Raw genomic sequence first — 18,115 nt, forward strand, 5'->3', positions numbered from 1 at the left:
TATCTTTAGGGGTCATTTCTCAGCCTAAATTGACGTGTGATTCATTTGATTAGTTAACAGGGACATCAAGTAAATTAATTAGATTTTTTTGCATGTACGTATATACATGTATACAAAATTCCAAAAATCATGTCGTTTTTTTATTATGTAATCATGTGTTTTTTTGCGTTAATCAGCTTTGTTAAATCAGGATTGTTAAAGGGGTCATATTATGCTACTTAAATTTTTCAGTAACACTTTATAACAACTGCATACTATTAATCATTAGTTAAGCATTAGGAAACAGTTAATTCATCATTTATAAACCATGAATAGACATTTATAAGCAGTTTATAAATACAGATATAAATGCTTTATACCTGATTTAAAAGCATATCTATAATTTAATAATTGTTTTTTTTATACTTTATTAATGATCAATTTATCATTTCTAAATTAAGTATAGCATTATTTACACACCAGTTATTAAGGACTTGTCAATGGTTCACTTAGAAGATCACTTAGAAATTGTAAGTAAATGATTAATAAACTATTTAAATGTGTATTCATACATATTATTCAGATATACAGTAATAGTTACTTAGAGTGTTAATAAATGGTTTATTAACATGTATTTCTACTGTAATTCAGGGTTAATTCAGGTAGTTATAAAATATATGTAGTTGTTAGTTAACTATTTTTGTGAGCTCATCTAAAGTGAGGACTATTTATGCCTTGTAAAGCTTTTACAAAGAGATTTAAAGGCTGTTAATATTTCTATGTTCTGTATCACTGTGTGGTGTTTGTTTCCGTTTTTTGTTTAGAAGATAACTGAGCCTTTAAATATCCTTTATAAATGCTTTACAAGGCATAACTAGACTCACTTTAGATGAGCTCACATACATAGTTAACTGACCACTACTAAATGATAAATTGACCATGAATAAAGTATGAAAACAATTATTAAACACATTATAGATATGCTTTTAAATCAAGAATAAAGCATTTATATTTGTATTTATAAACTGCTTATTACTGTCTATTAATGCTTTATAAATTATGAATTATCTGTTTACTAATGCTTAATTAATGATTAATAGTGTGCAATTATTATAAAGTGTTACCTATTTTTCTTTTCTCTTTGGAGTGTCACAAGCTCTTGGTGCATGACGAAGATCTGTAAAGTTGCAAAGACTAAAGTCTCAAATCAAAAGAGATATACTCTTCTATACCCCACTTCTAGGTCACTATGTGGAAATATTTGTGTAATGCTGGCCAAATATTCATGCAAGGAAAGAAGGTGTGGTTTCAGTAACTGCAGTTGATGTTGAAGCGGTCACGTCAGGGAGATGCTGTGCAACACATTTTATGGATGACCTTTTCGTGAATCTGCGAGAGGAGGTAATTCTGACTTTGTTTGCTACAACAATCTGGCACTTCTGAATCAGCTACTGTAGCTATGTTTTGTTATTCATTTAATTAACTTATTAACTGTCTTTAGATTTATTTTGAAAGATGAAGCACGCAATTATGGAAAGGGAAGTTACATTTCCCACAAGTGCTTGCGGTGTTCGGCCAATCACAATGCACTGGGTCAGTTGGCCAATCAGAGCAGACTGCTCTTGTTTGGGTCATACACAGTAAAAGAAATGGACACAGCGACCCCATTGGATTCAACGGAGACAATTGAAGTCAATTAGAAGCACGCACTTCCTGGGGTTCGAGCGTACTGCGCAGACTCAAACTGAGCTTGATGACGTAGATGTCACGTGAAGTGAGCAACCTGTAAGTCTTCTAATCGCTGTGCCAAGAGAAATCTGAATCACCCACCGAATCTTCCAGAGAAGGCGAGCGTGAACAGGAGCACATTTTGGTAAGTATTCGGATTAATTATCTCTCTTGACTTTATGCCTCCACATCCCCCCGATTGCCTCACAGACAGTAAAAGATTGCCTGCGAGCTTCTCCTCCTGTCTTCTACGAGGCCATAACGTGAGATACAAGGTAATGGAGACTTTATACATTTTCGTGTTTCTTTAGAAATAATTAATGGACAAATGGAGTCTTTAAATGACTCAGATGTAAAGTTATTCGCTGTCAAAGTGACGCCAAAATAAATGGGAGTCAATGGAATGCTAACAGCAGGTGGGGGTCCGCTAGTCAATGGCGGCGCCCGGGGAAGCTTCAATAAAATATGAAACCCTGCCCCCCTGGTCTGAAGGAAACAACACGTTTGAGATAGGCGGGGCATAGAGGACCTACAATAATGTACAGTATTTGAAAAATAATTTTTTTTTTTTTTTTTTTTTTTTTTACATTAAAGCATGTCAACATATTCTGTTCCAAATACACAAAATAATCTTTAAAAGAAAGAATCATATGACCCAATCATATATATACACATACAGCCAGATGATCTGTCAGATAAGTCTGATGATCTTAAAATTGCCAAGTATTGCATCATTACTGGTAACATTCTGGCAAATGAAACAATAATCACTCAAAAATGGGGGATCGATAATAAATAAAATTATAATAAAAAGTCAGAAAAAGAAGAATAGGAATTCCTCAAGTAAATTGTAATATTGTAATCTACAGTATTACATTGGCTGATATGTGCTGGAAGGCACACTTACTCTGGATATAGATGGAAATGTGCTATAATTGGTTTTAAAAGAACATATCTAGCTAACACAGCTAGATGGCGCAAGTGCACACGTGTGTGGATGTGTGCCGAGCACAACACTCACCGGTCTTCTGAGGTCCAATGATAAGCAGCTTGGGGAAACGGTCACAGGTCTTCTCTTTAGACCAGATGTCTTTGTGTCTTTTGTCCTCACAGGGGTCCTGTAGGGGCAAGAAATGAGCTGAAGTTAAGTGCTACCCATAGATCACTAAAATGAGCACATTCACAATAAAAAACACCGCAGTGAGTCAATCGTTGTGCCTCAATAACCAGCGGGAAATTATAAAGAAGCTGGAAAAATTGTTCTCATTCACCAAGCCAGCATGAATATGAGAAACGTACTGTTTTATAAAATTACCCAGGGTGAGATGTTCATTTTTTATTTTTATTTTTTACAGGGAAGTATGCATATTCAAATATAGGGTACAGCAAAATAGCAGAACGTCCAAAAGTTAAGATGTGCTCAGAAAATTTGGATGTAGACCGAGCGCTTGGACTTGGATTTTACATCAGCAGGAAAAGTGTATTTTCTGGCCAAATTAAAACAAACTATTCAAGCATGTCAAATATCTTACAACATCAGCAGAGTCCAATAACAAGCAGATTTGAGATTAATTCAGACTTAGCCTCTAAACTTGCCCTAATAACATCCCAGAGGTGGCTGTTTTATGGGATAAACCAGATAGAAATCAGAAGCATAAACCATAAACCAACCCCTGTCGAGAGCTTTGAAGCATCTCGGGAGAAAGATGTCCTGCAGCAGCCATTGCGAGCCCTTCATCCATCACAGCTGAAGATGCTGGCAACGGTTGTAATGAATTAATAGCTTTAACCCTTGCCTCTAAATTAAAATCTTGCACAAAAATGAGACGGTGAAACGGTGCATCAAGGCTGCGAGCCACCAGCAATCCAACACCTGTCCTTCCTAATGAGATTAACAGCCATTAACAACCAAAAAGTCTCGCATGAGTAGATGCCAGTGCTAAAAGGAATAATTACACTAAATTAACACATTTGGTTAGTGAGTTTATCACTGATGTACTCATGGGGTCACAGTTTACGTTAACAGTTAATATGAGCTCTGTTCCGAAACTTAACTTCTTATAAAATTCCTTATTTTTAAGACAGCATCACATGTATTCATTTTGGAAAAGGAAATTTGAGAATGCATTGCAAGTTAACTAAGATTTTTGTAAAGAAACGAATAACTTTAGGACATTAAAAATAAAGACATGTCATTTATGCAATCTTTCAAATTTCAAATAAATGCTGTAGTGGTTCCTAACTACGTTCCTGTAGCCCCTAATACCAAGTTCACACTACAGGATCTTAAGCCGGATTTGCAAGTCAACAAGCTCGCTGACAGGTCGGGCTGTGATCAGGGGCAAATCAGTGTGTGATCAGCGCTCGGCAGTCTTTATGTGTGAACTACTCAACGACGCATCAAAGAGGCTCCCTGACACCTCGTCGACGCCAAAGAATTATCTAGCATGCTAAATATCTGGACCAGTCAGCCGACTCGATGGTAGTCCGACAGCCAATGAGAGAGCAAGACATGGGTTGAGAAAATGCCAGCAGCAACATGGCTTTAAAGGGATAGTTCACCCAAAAATGAGGCTAGATTTCTATTCATCAATACATTCGTCTTGGAGCCCAATCTGAATAAATTGGCCAAATCTGACTGAAATGTAATTCTGATTGTAAGAGGTGAGAATCTGTTCAGAAGGAGAAATATAAACATTTGAACAGATCGAACTGAAACTGGAGAGTTATGCACGTGCAATGACGTCGAAATGGTGTAATGATGTATGACACATGAAACAGCTGTTGCTGTTGGATCAGAAATGTCATAAATTACTATCCTTTCAATCGAAAATTCTCCTTCTACTCATCGTCTGTGAAACAGTGCAGGACAAATGTTGTCTCACCAGTCCTTGCTTCAGACTCTCACCCACAGGCGCCTTGTTTTGGACGTGGGGTTTTTACTGTTGGATAAATATAGAAGCAGCACGGCACAAAGTTTTGGTCAATGTTTTGGTCAGCATGCTAACATCACACTGTATCGCAGGGGTTCTCTTATGCACAACAAACATCTTCTGTAAAATAGGTTAGCTCATTACATGAAGTCCACTGAAATCTTCATCAGTTCATACTGCGGTCATACATACAGAATGCGACCTGTTTTCTGGTTTGCTCAGGTGCCGTTCAACATACAGTGTACCCCATTGGAACCAATCAAAAGGAGAGTCTCATGTTCAGTCCAAGACATGATTTTGCCTTATCTATCATACATTTGCTTTATCTCCCAGCACTTTGGCAGGTGATCTCTCTTAGAAAATAGCTACCCATGTAGGATATAAACAGAAGAACAGCTCAATGGTTTTTGGGTAATAGCCATGGACATGCTGTATTAAGTTTAAAATAAAAACTAAACTCTTTCCAAGTTGTTTCTTTCCTCTGCATGTAAGAGCAGCTTGCAGATTTCTTGGGAAAACAACTGCAGAGGAAAGAAGATTATTCAGAGCGGGGCAAGCTGTGGAACGCTGGAGAGCCGACAGAAAAGATGGGACCTCAACCTTGACAGGAAACGAAAGAGAGATCAAAAGAGGGATTTAGAGCTTTCAGGCTCCCACTTTCGCTTTCTCTAAGGGTGAAGCAAAACAAGTGAGTTCGAAAGAGTGAGACAAGAAGAAATAAAGAAGCTGGATAAATTGAAATGGGGTGAGCGCGAGAAAAGATACAGAGAGAAAGACAGAGCTTCTGCATTGCCTCCAAGTTTCAAATGAATTATAGGAACCAATTTCAAAAATAGCATTCTCTGATTTCCTGGCAGGCTACACGGAAAACCATTTTCGCTCTTTGTACATTAGAGTAAATGTGCAGACAGCCATACGAAACCTTTCGCCACATATTACAGCAACACCGCTCAACACTCTCAACCTACGCTGATCCACTCCCACTAAATAGAGTTGTATTTGATTCCCATAATGATCCCTGGACAGTACAGACCCCCAACAGAGCTTCTCTGTTACCTGCCAGATGGGGTCCCTCTCTTCAGGGAAGATTTGGAAATATCTCTGCGCCAGCTGCACAGGCGGCAGAGTCTGCAGTTTCAGGTTGGTCCACATCTGTATGAACTTCACCAGGTTCTTGAAGGTGTACAGGCCAAGACGATCATTCCCGTAGTTGGACAGGTGGGTCATGAAGATGCTGATCTGGTTTAAAATAAAATGGTTTAAAAGCGTAAGAAGTCATTAAGCGCTCAGCCTATCAGATTAATGAATAGATGACTTTTAAAACAAGCTGTATTTTCACAGCCATTACTCTAGTCTTCAGTTTACTCTAGTCATCCTTTAAAAATCATTTTAATATGCTGACTTGGTGCTCAAGAAAAATGTCTTATCAATTTTGAAAAAAAATTTTGTGGAAAGAAATTGAATTTTGATCAAAGAATAACCTTACAATAGCAATACTGCGGAAATAGTTTGTAACATTATACGTCCATACGGTTACTTTTTTAGCAATTTAATCAATGATTATGAATTTAACCAAATTATAATAAAACTAATTCTTACAGACCCCAAACTTTTGAATAGTAACATAAATATGTATTATGTAGAATTAATACAGTTTAAAGAGAAACTATTTTTGAAAATGACCTGAAGTGAATGAAAAAATCCTGCAAAGTTTTACATTTGAAAGTGCACAGTGTATAAAGTGATCGTCTCTCAAAAGAAAGAGTTGACTCTGAATCATTGAAACAAATAGTTTTTAAGACAAATCCCAAGCTGTTTCATGTTGCCGTCAATTAATGCGTTGGTCTGAATGAATTTTTATTTTTTTAATTATTTGCCACTAGGTACCACTTTTCGAAGCGGTAAAATTAGTGGTTTCCTCAGTAACTGCTGTACACAAAGCAGCACTGTGCTCACAAACGCTGCTTTGTCAAGATACAGAGCGTCACACGTCATAATCTGAAAACCATGCCCATCCCACGGTCCCCATTGTCTTTCTATTGTGGACAGCTGCCTCCTTGACATTTCTGACTTATAACAAAAACAAAGCAATGTCTAAAACTGCTATGTCACAAGGTGCACAGTAAACAAACTTAAAAACCCAGAACTATGTTTTTATAAGCTGTCTACCCAAAAAACGAGAGACAGAAAGTCCATGGAGGGTATTGGATTGTTTCCCCCCCAGAGTGGGTGTGGCCTTAATGCATCACTTTTACAGGTATGATGAAATGAAAATAAGACCAATTGGACCAACCACCACTCGTTAACCGATTATTAACCATTAACCGACAAGATTATTTTATATATATATTTTTTATTTATATCTGGTCTTTGAATAATTTTTTTTTGCTCTGTGGTTCATCATCTGTAATTTAATAGCATTAGAGCTGTAAGTAGAGTACTGTAATCACGCGCTTTGCTGTAATAATACAGGGAACAAATCTCCTGAGATATTTTCACAAATAGAAGTCACATTTTTTTTTTTTATCTGAAACGTGCTGCGTTTTATATTCCAAAGCCACTCATATAATGCAAAAACACTCAAGCAAGAAAAACATACGCAACGCATGCATGTATTTGGACTGGTTTAGAACGAGAGGGACAGTATTAACGTACAGCCTAGTGCATTACACACAGGCTGCTAAATTCACTTTCGCTAGAAAGTCATGTATGACTAAGGTTGAAATTAAATCATGTTTATAGTGAATGTCCCTATAACTCACTCCCTAATTGTGAAAAATCATTAGGATATTAAGTAAAGATCATGTTCCAATATATATATTTTGTAAACTTCCTACTGCAAATATATTAAAACCTAATTTTTGATTAGTAATTTGCATTGCTAATAACTTCATTTGGACAACTTTAAAGGTGATTTTCTCAATACTTAGATTTTTTTGCACCCTCAAATATTTGTGTATCATGGGCAAATATTGTCCTATCCTAACAAACCATACATCAATGGAAAGTAGACGTGACGGTCTTCGGTAATTCAATATCTTACGGTAATGAATATGCATGATATTGTTATTGTGGGCACTTCTAAATACTGTGAATAATTATAGATTACAAATATTATATTACAAATATTATTCAGAATTTGGAATGCATTTTAAGAATACTTTTCCCATCACCTGGTCAAAATGCACAACACTGCTGTATGTTGCTTGAAAGATGCATGTCTGATGTAAACAAGCACACATGAGAAACACACGGGGGAACACGTGAGAGACGCGCTGAATGAAAGAACATTTTCTCTGATAGCAGATGGCGCTAAACTGCAGAAAATGCAGCCCTTACCCTGGAAACCCCATAAATATAGCAGCTGTGCTACTTTCTAAAAAAAAAAGTATTTAAATTGATTTAAATAGCCATTAAAATTTGTGGATTTGCAATTACATATTTAGACTAAATAGACTATTTATTTCTAAACTTTTTTTACATTTTAATCTGGACTACAACATGCTCTAGATTTTGTGTGTTTTGATTATTGTTTGTTCACACTTTACATTAGGGCTTCATTAGTTAACACTAATTAATTCATTAGTTAACAAACTGTCAATGAAAAATTATTCTGAACATTCATCAGTCTTAGGCATTCCAATATTTAAGAACACATCGTTGAAATTGAAAGTTGCTACTTTGTTATTTAATGAGCTAACCGGAACCAAGACTTGTATTTTTTAACAAAGATTAATCACTTCTGTAGCAAAGGAGAAGTCGTGGCCTAGTGGTTAGAGAGTTGACTCCTAACCCTAAGGTTTTGGGTTTTGAGTCTTTGGCCAGCAATACCACAACTGAGGTGCCCTTGAGCAAGGTACTGAACCCCCAACTGGGCGCTGCAGCATAAATGGCTGCCCACTGCTCCGGGTTTGTGTACACGGTGTGTGTGTGTTCACTGCTGTGTGTGCACTTTTGGATGGGTTAACTGCAGAGCAAGAATTCTGAGTATGGGTCACCATCCTTGACTGTATGTCATGTCACTTTTTCACGTCACTTTGAAATGTAGCCATTGTTGATTGTGAATGTTAATGCATTAATGCACAAGGTTAACTAATGAGGTCTTCTTGTAAAGTGATACATATTGGTCTTTATAGTTCTTTTGCACTTTTACAATCTTTGTACAAATTTTAACTATTTATTTTTCTGTATTGCTTTATTATATTTAAATGTTCAGTTATTTTTGTTATAAGAAAAAAGTTATTAAACCTGTTATACTTTATTGTGACCACTTTTTTAAAGCTAAATTGCAATACAGTAATAATACCGTATACCGTGATAAAAGCATTAGCAATTAATCGCAACATGAAAATTGTATACTTGCATATCCCTAATGGAAAGCTCATTTATTTATCTTCCAGGTGATTTATAAATATCAATTTCGAAAAATGTACCCTTCCAACTGGTTTTGTGGTCCAGGGCCACATATGACAAGTTGAACATTTGCAAATAAGATTTGAGAGCTACAGTGCACAGGAAGATTTACAGGGAATAACGTAAAGAACTTATGTCACTACGTACTGGGTTGAGAAGCACAGTTAGGAAAAGCTCTCCTCCATTTATGAGTTTGTCCAGCTCTTTAGAGCCTCCAGGATACTCATTGTAGAAGATGGTGTGAGTAAAGAGACCACAGGTCTGTCTGGGCAATACCTGAAAAACAAAGACATTTCCTTTCATTATGTCATCACTTTATTTAAAATAAAGTTAAATTGCCTTGGCCAAAAAAAAACAAACAAACAAACAAACAAAAAAAAAAACATAAGAGCCATATATATGCACATACACACACACACAAACACACACACACACACATAAGTGCTGTCAAATGATTAATTGCGATTAATCCCATCCAAAATAAACATTTTTGTTTACATAATATATGTGTGTGTGTACTGTGTATATTATGCATATATAAAAACACACACACGTATGTATATATTTAAGAAAAATAATAATAAATTAATTAATAATAAATGTTTATATATTACATATATTTATATATGACATCATTTATATGAACATTAATATATACATGTAAATATTTGCAAGATATATGCTGTATGTGTGTGTATTTAAATATACATAATACACACACACAAATATTAAATAAACAAAAATTTGTTTAAATCGCGATTAATTGTTTGACAGCACAAATATATAATATATTATATATATATATATATATATATATATATATATATATATATATATATATATATATATATACACACACACACACACACACACACACACACAGTTGTGTTCAAAATTATTCAACCCCCTTGACTTGCAAGACAATTTGCTGTGGAGGATAACATTTTATGAAATCAATTTAACAAAGGCATCAGTAAAGTATTATAGAAAGTTTGTTAACACACTTTCGAGTGATTCTGAGAATGGAACATTGATGAATCATGATAAAATTAGAATTGGCTCTAAACATTCATGTTCAAAATTATTCAACCCCCTTTGTGTAGAATCTTTTATTCTTTAAAATCACCAATAACGCTGTCTGTAAGTGTTTAGAAGCTTCTGTCACCTCTCTACTACAGTTTTTGCCCATTCCACACCTGAAAAAGCTTTCAGATCACTGATAATCTTTGGTTTTCACATTGCCACTGCTTTATTAAAATTCAACAAGATATTTGAAATGAGAATTAAGCCTTGAGACTGAACAGGTCACTCAAGTACATCCATGATGTCATACAGTCATGATTTCCACTTCCTTCTACACTAAAGAAACCCCATAACAGGACTGATCCACCTCCAAGTTTGAGGATGGAGATGGTGTTCTTCTGCTTATGAGCTTTGCCATTTTTTGCAGCAGACATACGGCTGATCCATGGGTCCAAAAAGTTCCAGTTTGGTCACATCACTCCATATAACATTCCTCCAGAGCTCCACAGGTCCACACAAATTTTTTTTTTTATCAAGTTCAAGTTGGCTTTTTGTTCTTCTTGATCAAGGGTGGTATTTATCAAGATGTCTCAACATGAAGTCCATGCTTGTCTAGTGTTCTTCTTACACATTGCATTGAAATGGTTTTCCTCCTTTCATCGGGTCATCCTGCAAGTCTTTGGCTGTACATTGCAGGTTTTTTCTCAGTTGCTCTGATTAAACATTTTATGATCTTGTGCTTTTTCTTCCACAACCTCAAAGGTTTTCTGGTAAAACACAATTTAAGCTAAGGAATAAGGCTGAGAGCTGTGTCTCTAGGAACTTAAAACGCCTTGGAAATCTTCATATAGCCTTAGCCTTTCTAAAGTAATACAATATTTCTTCTCTTTTGCTTTTGTGAGATCTTGGTTGACATTTTTGCTACTTAACTTCAACACATGCATGGGCTAACTGTATGTGTGACGGCTCAAGTTAATTTTGTTTTTAATAGAGTTTCTAAAGGCTTAATTGTGTTTCAGACTGTTTTATTCCCCACCATGCAAATAAGTGATTTAAAAACAGCAATGTTGAATAGGGGTTTAATAATTATGACATAGCAGTATTATTAAAAAAATCTTATAACTCAAATATATTACATTATAGATTGACAATATCACTTTTAATATGCCAGTGAACTGTTATGGATGCAAGTTTTATTATATCCTGGATCTTCAGAAAAGCTTGTATTTGTAAAATACTGCAGTCTCTAGGGGGTTGAATAATTTTGAACACAACTGTATATATATATATATATATATATATATATATATATATATATATAGATATATATAGAGAGAGAGAGAGAGAGAGAGACACACACACACACACCTTGAATAAATAAAATTTCATATACAGTAAAGGAACAAAACAATAAAATAAAATAAAAATCACAATCTAAACATGTTTAGAAATTTTACAGAAGCTATAATTCACTTTCATATGTAAGCCAAACTGGACCCACTTTATATTAAGTGGCCTTAACTACTATGTACTTACATTTTAGTTAATAATTTAGTACAATGTACTTATTGTGTACATACATGTTTTTAAATTGTACTTATATTTAAAAAAAACTACATGTAATTACATCTGTATTTAATTTCTGTAATTACATTTATAATTACACTGTTGACCCATACTTTACACCTTAACCCACCCTTAAACTGACCCATACCTCCAATCCTCTCCCTGACCTTACCCCTATCCCACCTCAATAGCAGCAAAAGTGTTTTACAATACAATATGAACACAATAAGTACATTGTACTTACATAAAAAATTTGTACATAGTAGTTAAGGCCACCTAATATAAAGTGGGACCGTAATCTCATTTAAGAGTAATTTTTGACTGGAATGGCAAATGAATGACTTTCTGACCTTACTGAAAAATCATACAATAACTGGAGAAAGTCTACTAGAGTTAACATGTAATGAGTTGGAATGCTTCTGCTCTAAGAAAACAGCATCCCAAAATAACATGGCCCGAACATCAGCATACATGATCTTATTTGACAGCCAGTGATGGTAGAATGAAGATGTTTACATTAAATGTGATTTTTCCTTCATTCTGAAAGGATTCTTTACATAATACATGTATATGCTTCATGATTAGACTATTGTCTTTGCTTTTTCATAAGCATCTTTCCCTGATATGAACCATGGATAATAACTGTATGTCAGGATAAGGAAATGTTCAATGGCCCTTGTGTGCATTTAAAAAAAAAAAATAAAATACAACATAGCTGCTGTATACGATTCTCAAGGTGATTTTGTTTCGGCCCATTGTTGCAAGTTCACATGCATTCTTACATTCACACACACACATAAACCGCTCTGTCATGATTCACCAATCTTTTGTCATACTCTCTCTTGTTGTTCCCTGAAGCGATGCACAGTTGATAAAAAAAAAAAGAAAATTGTACTTCCACAAACAGTTTGCCCTTAACCCCCCACTGGGATTCAAAGCTCAAACCATACACAAAATAGCCTGGGGTTTATCGTACTGAATCCAGCCGGAATAAAAATTCAACATACTATCATATAACCATACAGCTGTACAGGCTACAGTCTGAATAAAAATGTGCCATCTGTTTTTTATAGAGAAGAACTAAAGTCTTAGTGCACTGGCAATGCATATGTCAGTAATGCAATGCAACATGTTTGTCATAAGGATACAGGTTCAAGTCTGTGTTATTTCCAAATTCCATTCTACCAGTTTCTCCCAATTTAATCTTTACTTTCCCCATTAAAGGTGTTCTTACACTGATGCCACTGTGTATGAAGCCCCTGCGGAAGCGTGCGGGTTTGAGGTGGGGATACTCCTCTGTACTGGTCACTTTGATGCCCCACACTCTCTTCCAGGCCTCGTACAGCTGCAAATGGATGGGATACACTCCAGAGTGATGGGGAGCCACTGCATAACCCATGTTTGTGGGAATGCCATGCTCCTGAAAGGAAACAGCAAAAAGGGTGCTTCAGCTATGAACCACTAATCGTGCATAACTTCATCCTAACCTCATGGGCATGCAAAAAAAAAATAAATGTGCTAAATGACCTAATGTAAACAGCCTGATTTTTTTCAAGCGTTTTATCCAACCCCTACAGTCTCACCTCTGCAAACTTTCTGTTGAGCAGCATTTGTTCAGCCAGCACGGACTGGTTGTGGAAGAGATGTGGCTGCATGTGACTCCACATGTGGGGGAACCACCAGAACTCCTTACTGTAGGACAGAAGCAGGTCATCTCCAAGATCCTCCTCATCTGTGCCTAAAATATAATTACAAGGACACAAACGGTAAACATCTCGACTCTATTGCAAAAGCTGCCTACTAAAACAGCATCCTATCACAGAAACTCATAATTGACTGAAGATCACACATACCAAAAGAGCACGTTGTTAGCATTTTGTTAAGCTAACAGTGTGATATTTGCTTACCAGCATGGAAGAACTTTCCAGAGAATCCCAAGTTGAAGGTGAAATTGGGCACGTGGTTTCGGAGTTCGTTCTGCGTCTCCAGTAGGGCCTGCGAAACGAGGAGTTTAGAAATGTAATAAAAGTTGTTTAAAAGTCAGTAAACACACAAAACGCATTCAAAAAGCACACAGACAACAGACGAGAACACAAAAGAGATACACCGCCAAAAGACGTCCGCCAACGCACGTCTGCACACAAGCAGTGCTTAGAGGGACAGCGTAAGCATGACTGCTGTCTGTTCGTCTCCTGTGTTTGCTTCATTACCCCTCTCAGATTTAGCTCCGCATCTGCCTCTCGTTTGATTTGTTTACTGTGCTTGTTTTTGACTGCCTGCCTCTCCAGTGTGACTCAATCAAAAGACTGATTCATATTTAACTGCACAGAGGTCCACAGACAGACAAGACGGCTTTGATTATGTTTGCTTTCTATTCCTTCCCTCGGCTGAACATCTGCATCGCAGCGCTCAAGGAGATGAGAGATTCACAAGGAGGATGCAGAAAACTGCATTTGAAATATTCATCCTTGCGGCGAGTCTTTGGATGCCCTTTGAACAGCCAGTCGTACAAAAAAGTATTAAATAAAAAAGGGAAATGGAAAGAGGAGGAGATATTTGGAAAAAGAACAGCAGAGGTTGGAGTATTGAAAAAAACAGACAACTGATGATAGGAAAAGTGCGGTCACGTCAGGAAAACTTTTGGTAAATATGGATCTAACAAACCAGTTTCTCAATGTTCTGCTTCTGAGGTGATACAGACATGCCTTTTTCATGGCCTCTTCTTTCCTCCTGTGTATATATAATGTCACTTACTTTAAATTATTCCCTTTCTGTACATATTTCATTCTATGTCTCATTCACAAACAAGATTTTGTTCTGCTGGTCCAGTCAATAAGTCGGTCCTTATTTTCACAGGTCCCAGCACTAAAAAATGCATCATTTTTTACATTTTAAATAACTTTTAATAAAAATTAAGTAATAATAATGTCAAGTTTAAATCCGAATAATGAATGGAAATTACACAGCTATAAACATAACTATTTGACAGCTAGAAATTCATACAAGTTTGTTACAAAATGATGAAACACAGTGCACTGGTGATTTATCTTCATCTTCTCACGGATGCCTCAAAGACTATCACAAATCATTCTCACTATTTCAGAAAACTTCATCCATGTTGGCTAGCTAATGCAACACTGGCGTATTTAAATGAGCAGAATTCACAATGTTCAGTACATCATAGAAAGTTCTCAGAGCACAAAAACATGTATGTTAATAACTTATCATATGACATAGTGTCCAATGGGGCAGCATAAATTAGTCAACTGGCCAGAAATTCTCTTTTGCTTTCTTTCTATGTACAAATCTGGATGACAGAAATGATGAGCAAAAAAGGAGCAGGGAAAAGAGTAATACGATAAAGAAAAGTGGAGAAGAGCATTAGTTCTAAGTGTATGTATATAGTGTGGTTATATAGCCCTTAATCCCAGTCCTCAGATAGCTCAGTTTGAGTTAGTGTTGTCAAAAGACCCAGTACTTCGGTACCAAGTCGGTACTAAAAAAATTAAAATGTCACGTTACCAGGTTTCTTTAAGTACCGGTGGTACCGATTACCTGGTCAAACCAGTTCTTGACGCATACAGCGCAGACGGAATTTCAAAATCCAGTCATGAAAATCAATCTTACATTTTAATATGGACAGTCAAGGAATTTGTCCAAGTTAGCATAAATGAATCAAATCAAATCTCCATATGGACCAGTATCTGTAAATGTTAAGCCGCAAAAGTTGGTTGAAATATGAATACGTGTTCTGCGTGTCTCTGTGTGAATTAACGAATGAATGGTTTGTTTACTACATAGACTGAAGCACATGATGCTTGCAGTAATTTCAGCATCTGCCGTCTCAATGAGGACATAAATATATAAACAAGATCACCAGAACTGTTCTGAGTCACTTCACTAGCATTTTACTGTTTTATTCGAGGAAAACCAGTGTCAATTTAAAGGTATTCACTGTAACCCGTCAAAATAAAAGTTCATTTTTAAATAAAGGCATTGTGCTAGAAATATTACTATTATTTAGAAGAATGTATGTGATACTACTACTACTGTTGGAAAAAATAATACAATTTTATTTTTTAAAGAAATAAAATCACAATATCTCTTCCATGTTTTAATTTTAATAGAAAATCCCCTTTATTTACCCAAAAATAAAATGTGTTTAAATTTCATTAATTAAAGACAAATTAACTTTGGGTGAAATTTGTTTACTGTTTTTCATACTTATATTACGTAGAAAAACACAAATTGTAAATAAGTATAAAGAATGGCATTGGTTTTATTCTTAGTGATATTTTTTATTTTATTTTATTTTTTAATTAGCATATTTGTGTGTTTTGCTTTGGTACCAAAATTGGTACCGAGAACCGTGGATTTTCACTGGTATCGGTACCAAATACTGAAATTTTGGTACCGTGACAACACTAGTTTGCTTCAAACTAAAAATATATAAACATGATAGAACTGATAAACTATTATCAACCATTAAAGAAATGTATGAAATACAGATATGCATTTTAAACAAAACAGCACTTACCTTGACATCAGACACCTTCATCCTTGTGCCCTCCTTCCCAACAAAGATGTCATCGATATCCACCAGTATGTAGCGCTCAAGAGCCAATGAGAGACGTTTGCCTGTCAAGAAACTCACTGCGTCCACCAGTACCAGTTTGTGCAGCCAAAAGTTCAGGTTGTTGCCAAAGAGTACCCGCTGGATGCCATCATGGAGACCCAAATCCTGAACCACAGCCGCATGAAGGGGTCCAGGAGCTCCACTGGCCTCTGTACTCCGCCCCCGAGCTAACAGCACGGGCTCATAGGTGGTATGGTTAGACTGAAAGACCGTCCAGTCGTCCCCTGGTAAGGGGCCGTGCTCCACCTCCCGGGCTTTGGTGATGAGCAACAGTGGAGACTTGGGATTGACGCTACAGTCCCTTAAACCCAGATTGGAGTGGAGGAAGAGAGGAAAGCCCTTGAGCTGGGCGCTCTGCAAACTGTTCTCATTAGCCTTTCAAGAAGAGAGATAAAAATCCACATTAAAGGAGCAATATTCACAGACAGGTTTTTAGCATTTACTTTTCCCCCCCATTCATACTGTTGGTCAGGGCTGGGTGATAAAATTATAAATTATCGCGCTATAATATTACTCAATAATACAATATGAAGAGTTTGATAAATTATATAATGTTTATGTGCCAAAACGGTGCAACTTAATTGAAGTACGTCACATGAACCATTTATCCGCTCGTCACAAAGTTCAAATGGCAGCGCAGCGTGAGCTCAGTAGAGCACATGTGTTTACTTGCTGACGAGTCTCAGTCACGCAAGCACTAAACAGTGCTGTGAAATCCAGTGTGACATGCTTAAATTCAGCGAAGAAGGCAAACGACTCAGTAATTTAAACTAGTTTAAAGCTAGATGAAACCGAGCTGACAAACAGGAGAAACACTGTGCGCAACGATACAGTCAAGGTCATTTACCATGGATTTATAATAGTAACGGTAACTGCACCATGGTACTGTGTCAGAGATTTTCATATTTAATTTGATTATATGATTAATGTAGACATGTATTAAAAGTATTGAAGGAGTAATGGAATATAATTTCAGTATATTTTGAATTTAAAAGGGTCATATGATGAGATTTCAAATTTGCCTTTACCTTTGGAGTGTTACAAGCTCTTGGTGCAAGAAGTAGATCTGTAAAGTTGCAAAGACTAAAGTCTCAAATCCAAAGAGATATTCTTTATAAAAGTTAAGAAAGGCAGCGTAAGTTTTATTCTCTGTTGCCGCCGCTGCCATGTCGTGGATTCGCTGTGTGTTTTATTGTGAAAGCGAAACTACTTGTTTGACCTCTGAATCTGGTCACCCTACCGTTGTCCATAACTATTGTACACATGGCTGTGATATAATTTTTAATAACCTATTTAACCAGCTTAGACTTTGAGTTTAATTAAATTCAGCACAAGTTTCAGGAATGCAACCTTTTAGTAGTTAAGAATCGGAGATACCATATTTCATAAATGGTTTGGAAGCACTGTGAAGGACATTTTGTATATGGCCTTTTTAATACAGCAACAATGAATTGCTTCCTTTACACTTTAAGATGAAGATAACTAGTGCTCTCCTGAGTTAGATGCCTTGTGGTACTATGGTAGCCCAAATTTGTTCAAACACCATCCATACTTATCTGCATGCAGTCGACTCTCCTCTCTGCCCAGCTGACCCAGTGAAGCTGGATCAATTGGTGATAAACTGCACACTGAGTGGAACAAACACAATGAGCCTTACAATTTGGAGAGGCCTTTACCCTGCTCACCTCTTAACACACCAATTATTCTGCCACCAGAGGTAGAAATGGGATCCCTCTGGAGAAATGCACTGTCCAGAGGCAATGTCCGATGAATCATGCACATTTTCATCTGTTTCTTTTCATGGCAACAAAATGAAACAATCTGAAGCTTCAAGAGT

At 36.3% G+C, this 18,115-nt stretch overlaps 1 protein-coding gene across 2 annotated transcripts in view; it reads right to left on the bottom strand.

The window, feature by feature from the left end:
- ndst1b (N-deacetylase/N-sulfotransferase (heparan glucosaminyl) 1b) overlaps positions 1–18,115 on the bottom strand; it is a 103,950-nt gene that overhangs the window by 10,623 nt on the left and 75,212 nt on the right. For both annotated transcript variants that reach the window (XM_052587484.1, XM_052587485.1), the window contains exons 4-10: positions 16,180–16,653; positions 13,550–13,637; positions 13,226–13,380; positions 12,877–13,062; positions 9,201–9,329; positions 5,697–5,879; positions 2,729–2,825 (exon numbers count right to left, since the gene is read on the bottom strand). In XM_052587484.1, coding sequence (XP_052443444.1) covers positions 2,729–2,825; positions 5,697–5,879; positions 9,201–9,329; positions 12,877–13,062; positions 13,226–13,380; positions 13,550–13,637; positions 16,180–16,653 — 1,312 coding nt within the window. The remainder of the gene's footprint in view (positions 1–2,728; positions 2,826–5,696; positions 5,880–9,200; positions 9,330–12,876; positions 13,063–13,225; positions 13,381–13,549; positions 13,638–16,179; positions 16,654–18,115) is intronic.

This window comes from Carassius gibelio, chromosome B21, assembly GCF_023724105.1.
Source record: "Carassius gibelio isolate Cgi1373 ecotype wild population from Czech Republic chromosome B21, carGib1.2-hapl.c, whole genome shotgun sequence".
NCBI lineage: Eukaryota > Metazoa > Chordata > Actinopteri > Cypriniformes > Cyprinidae > Carassius > Carassius gibelio.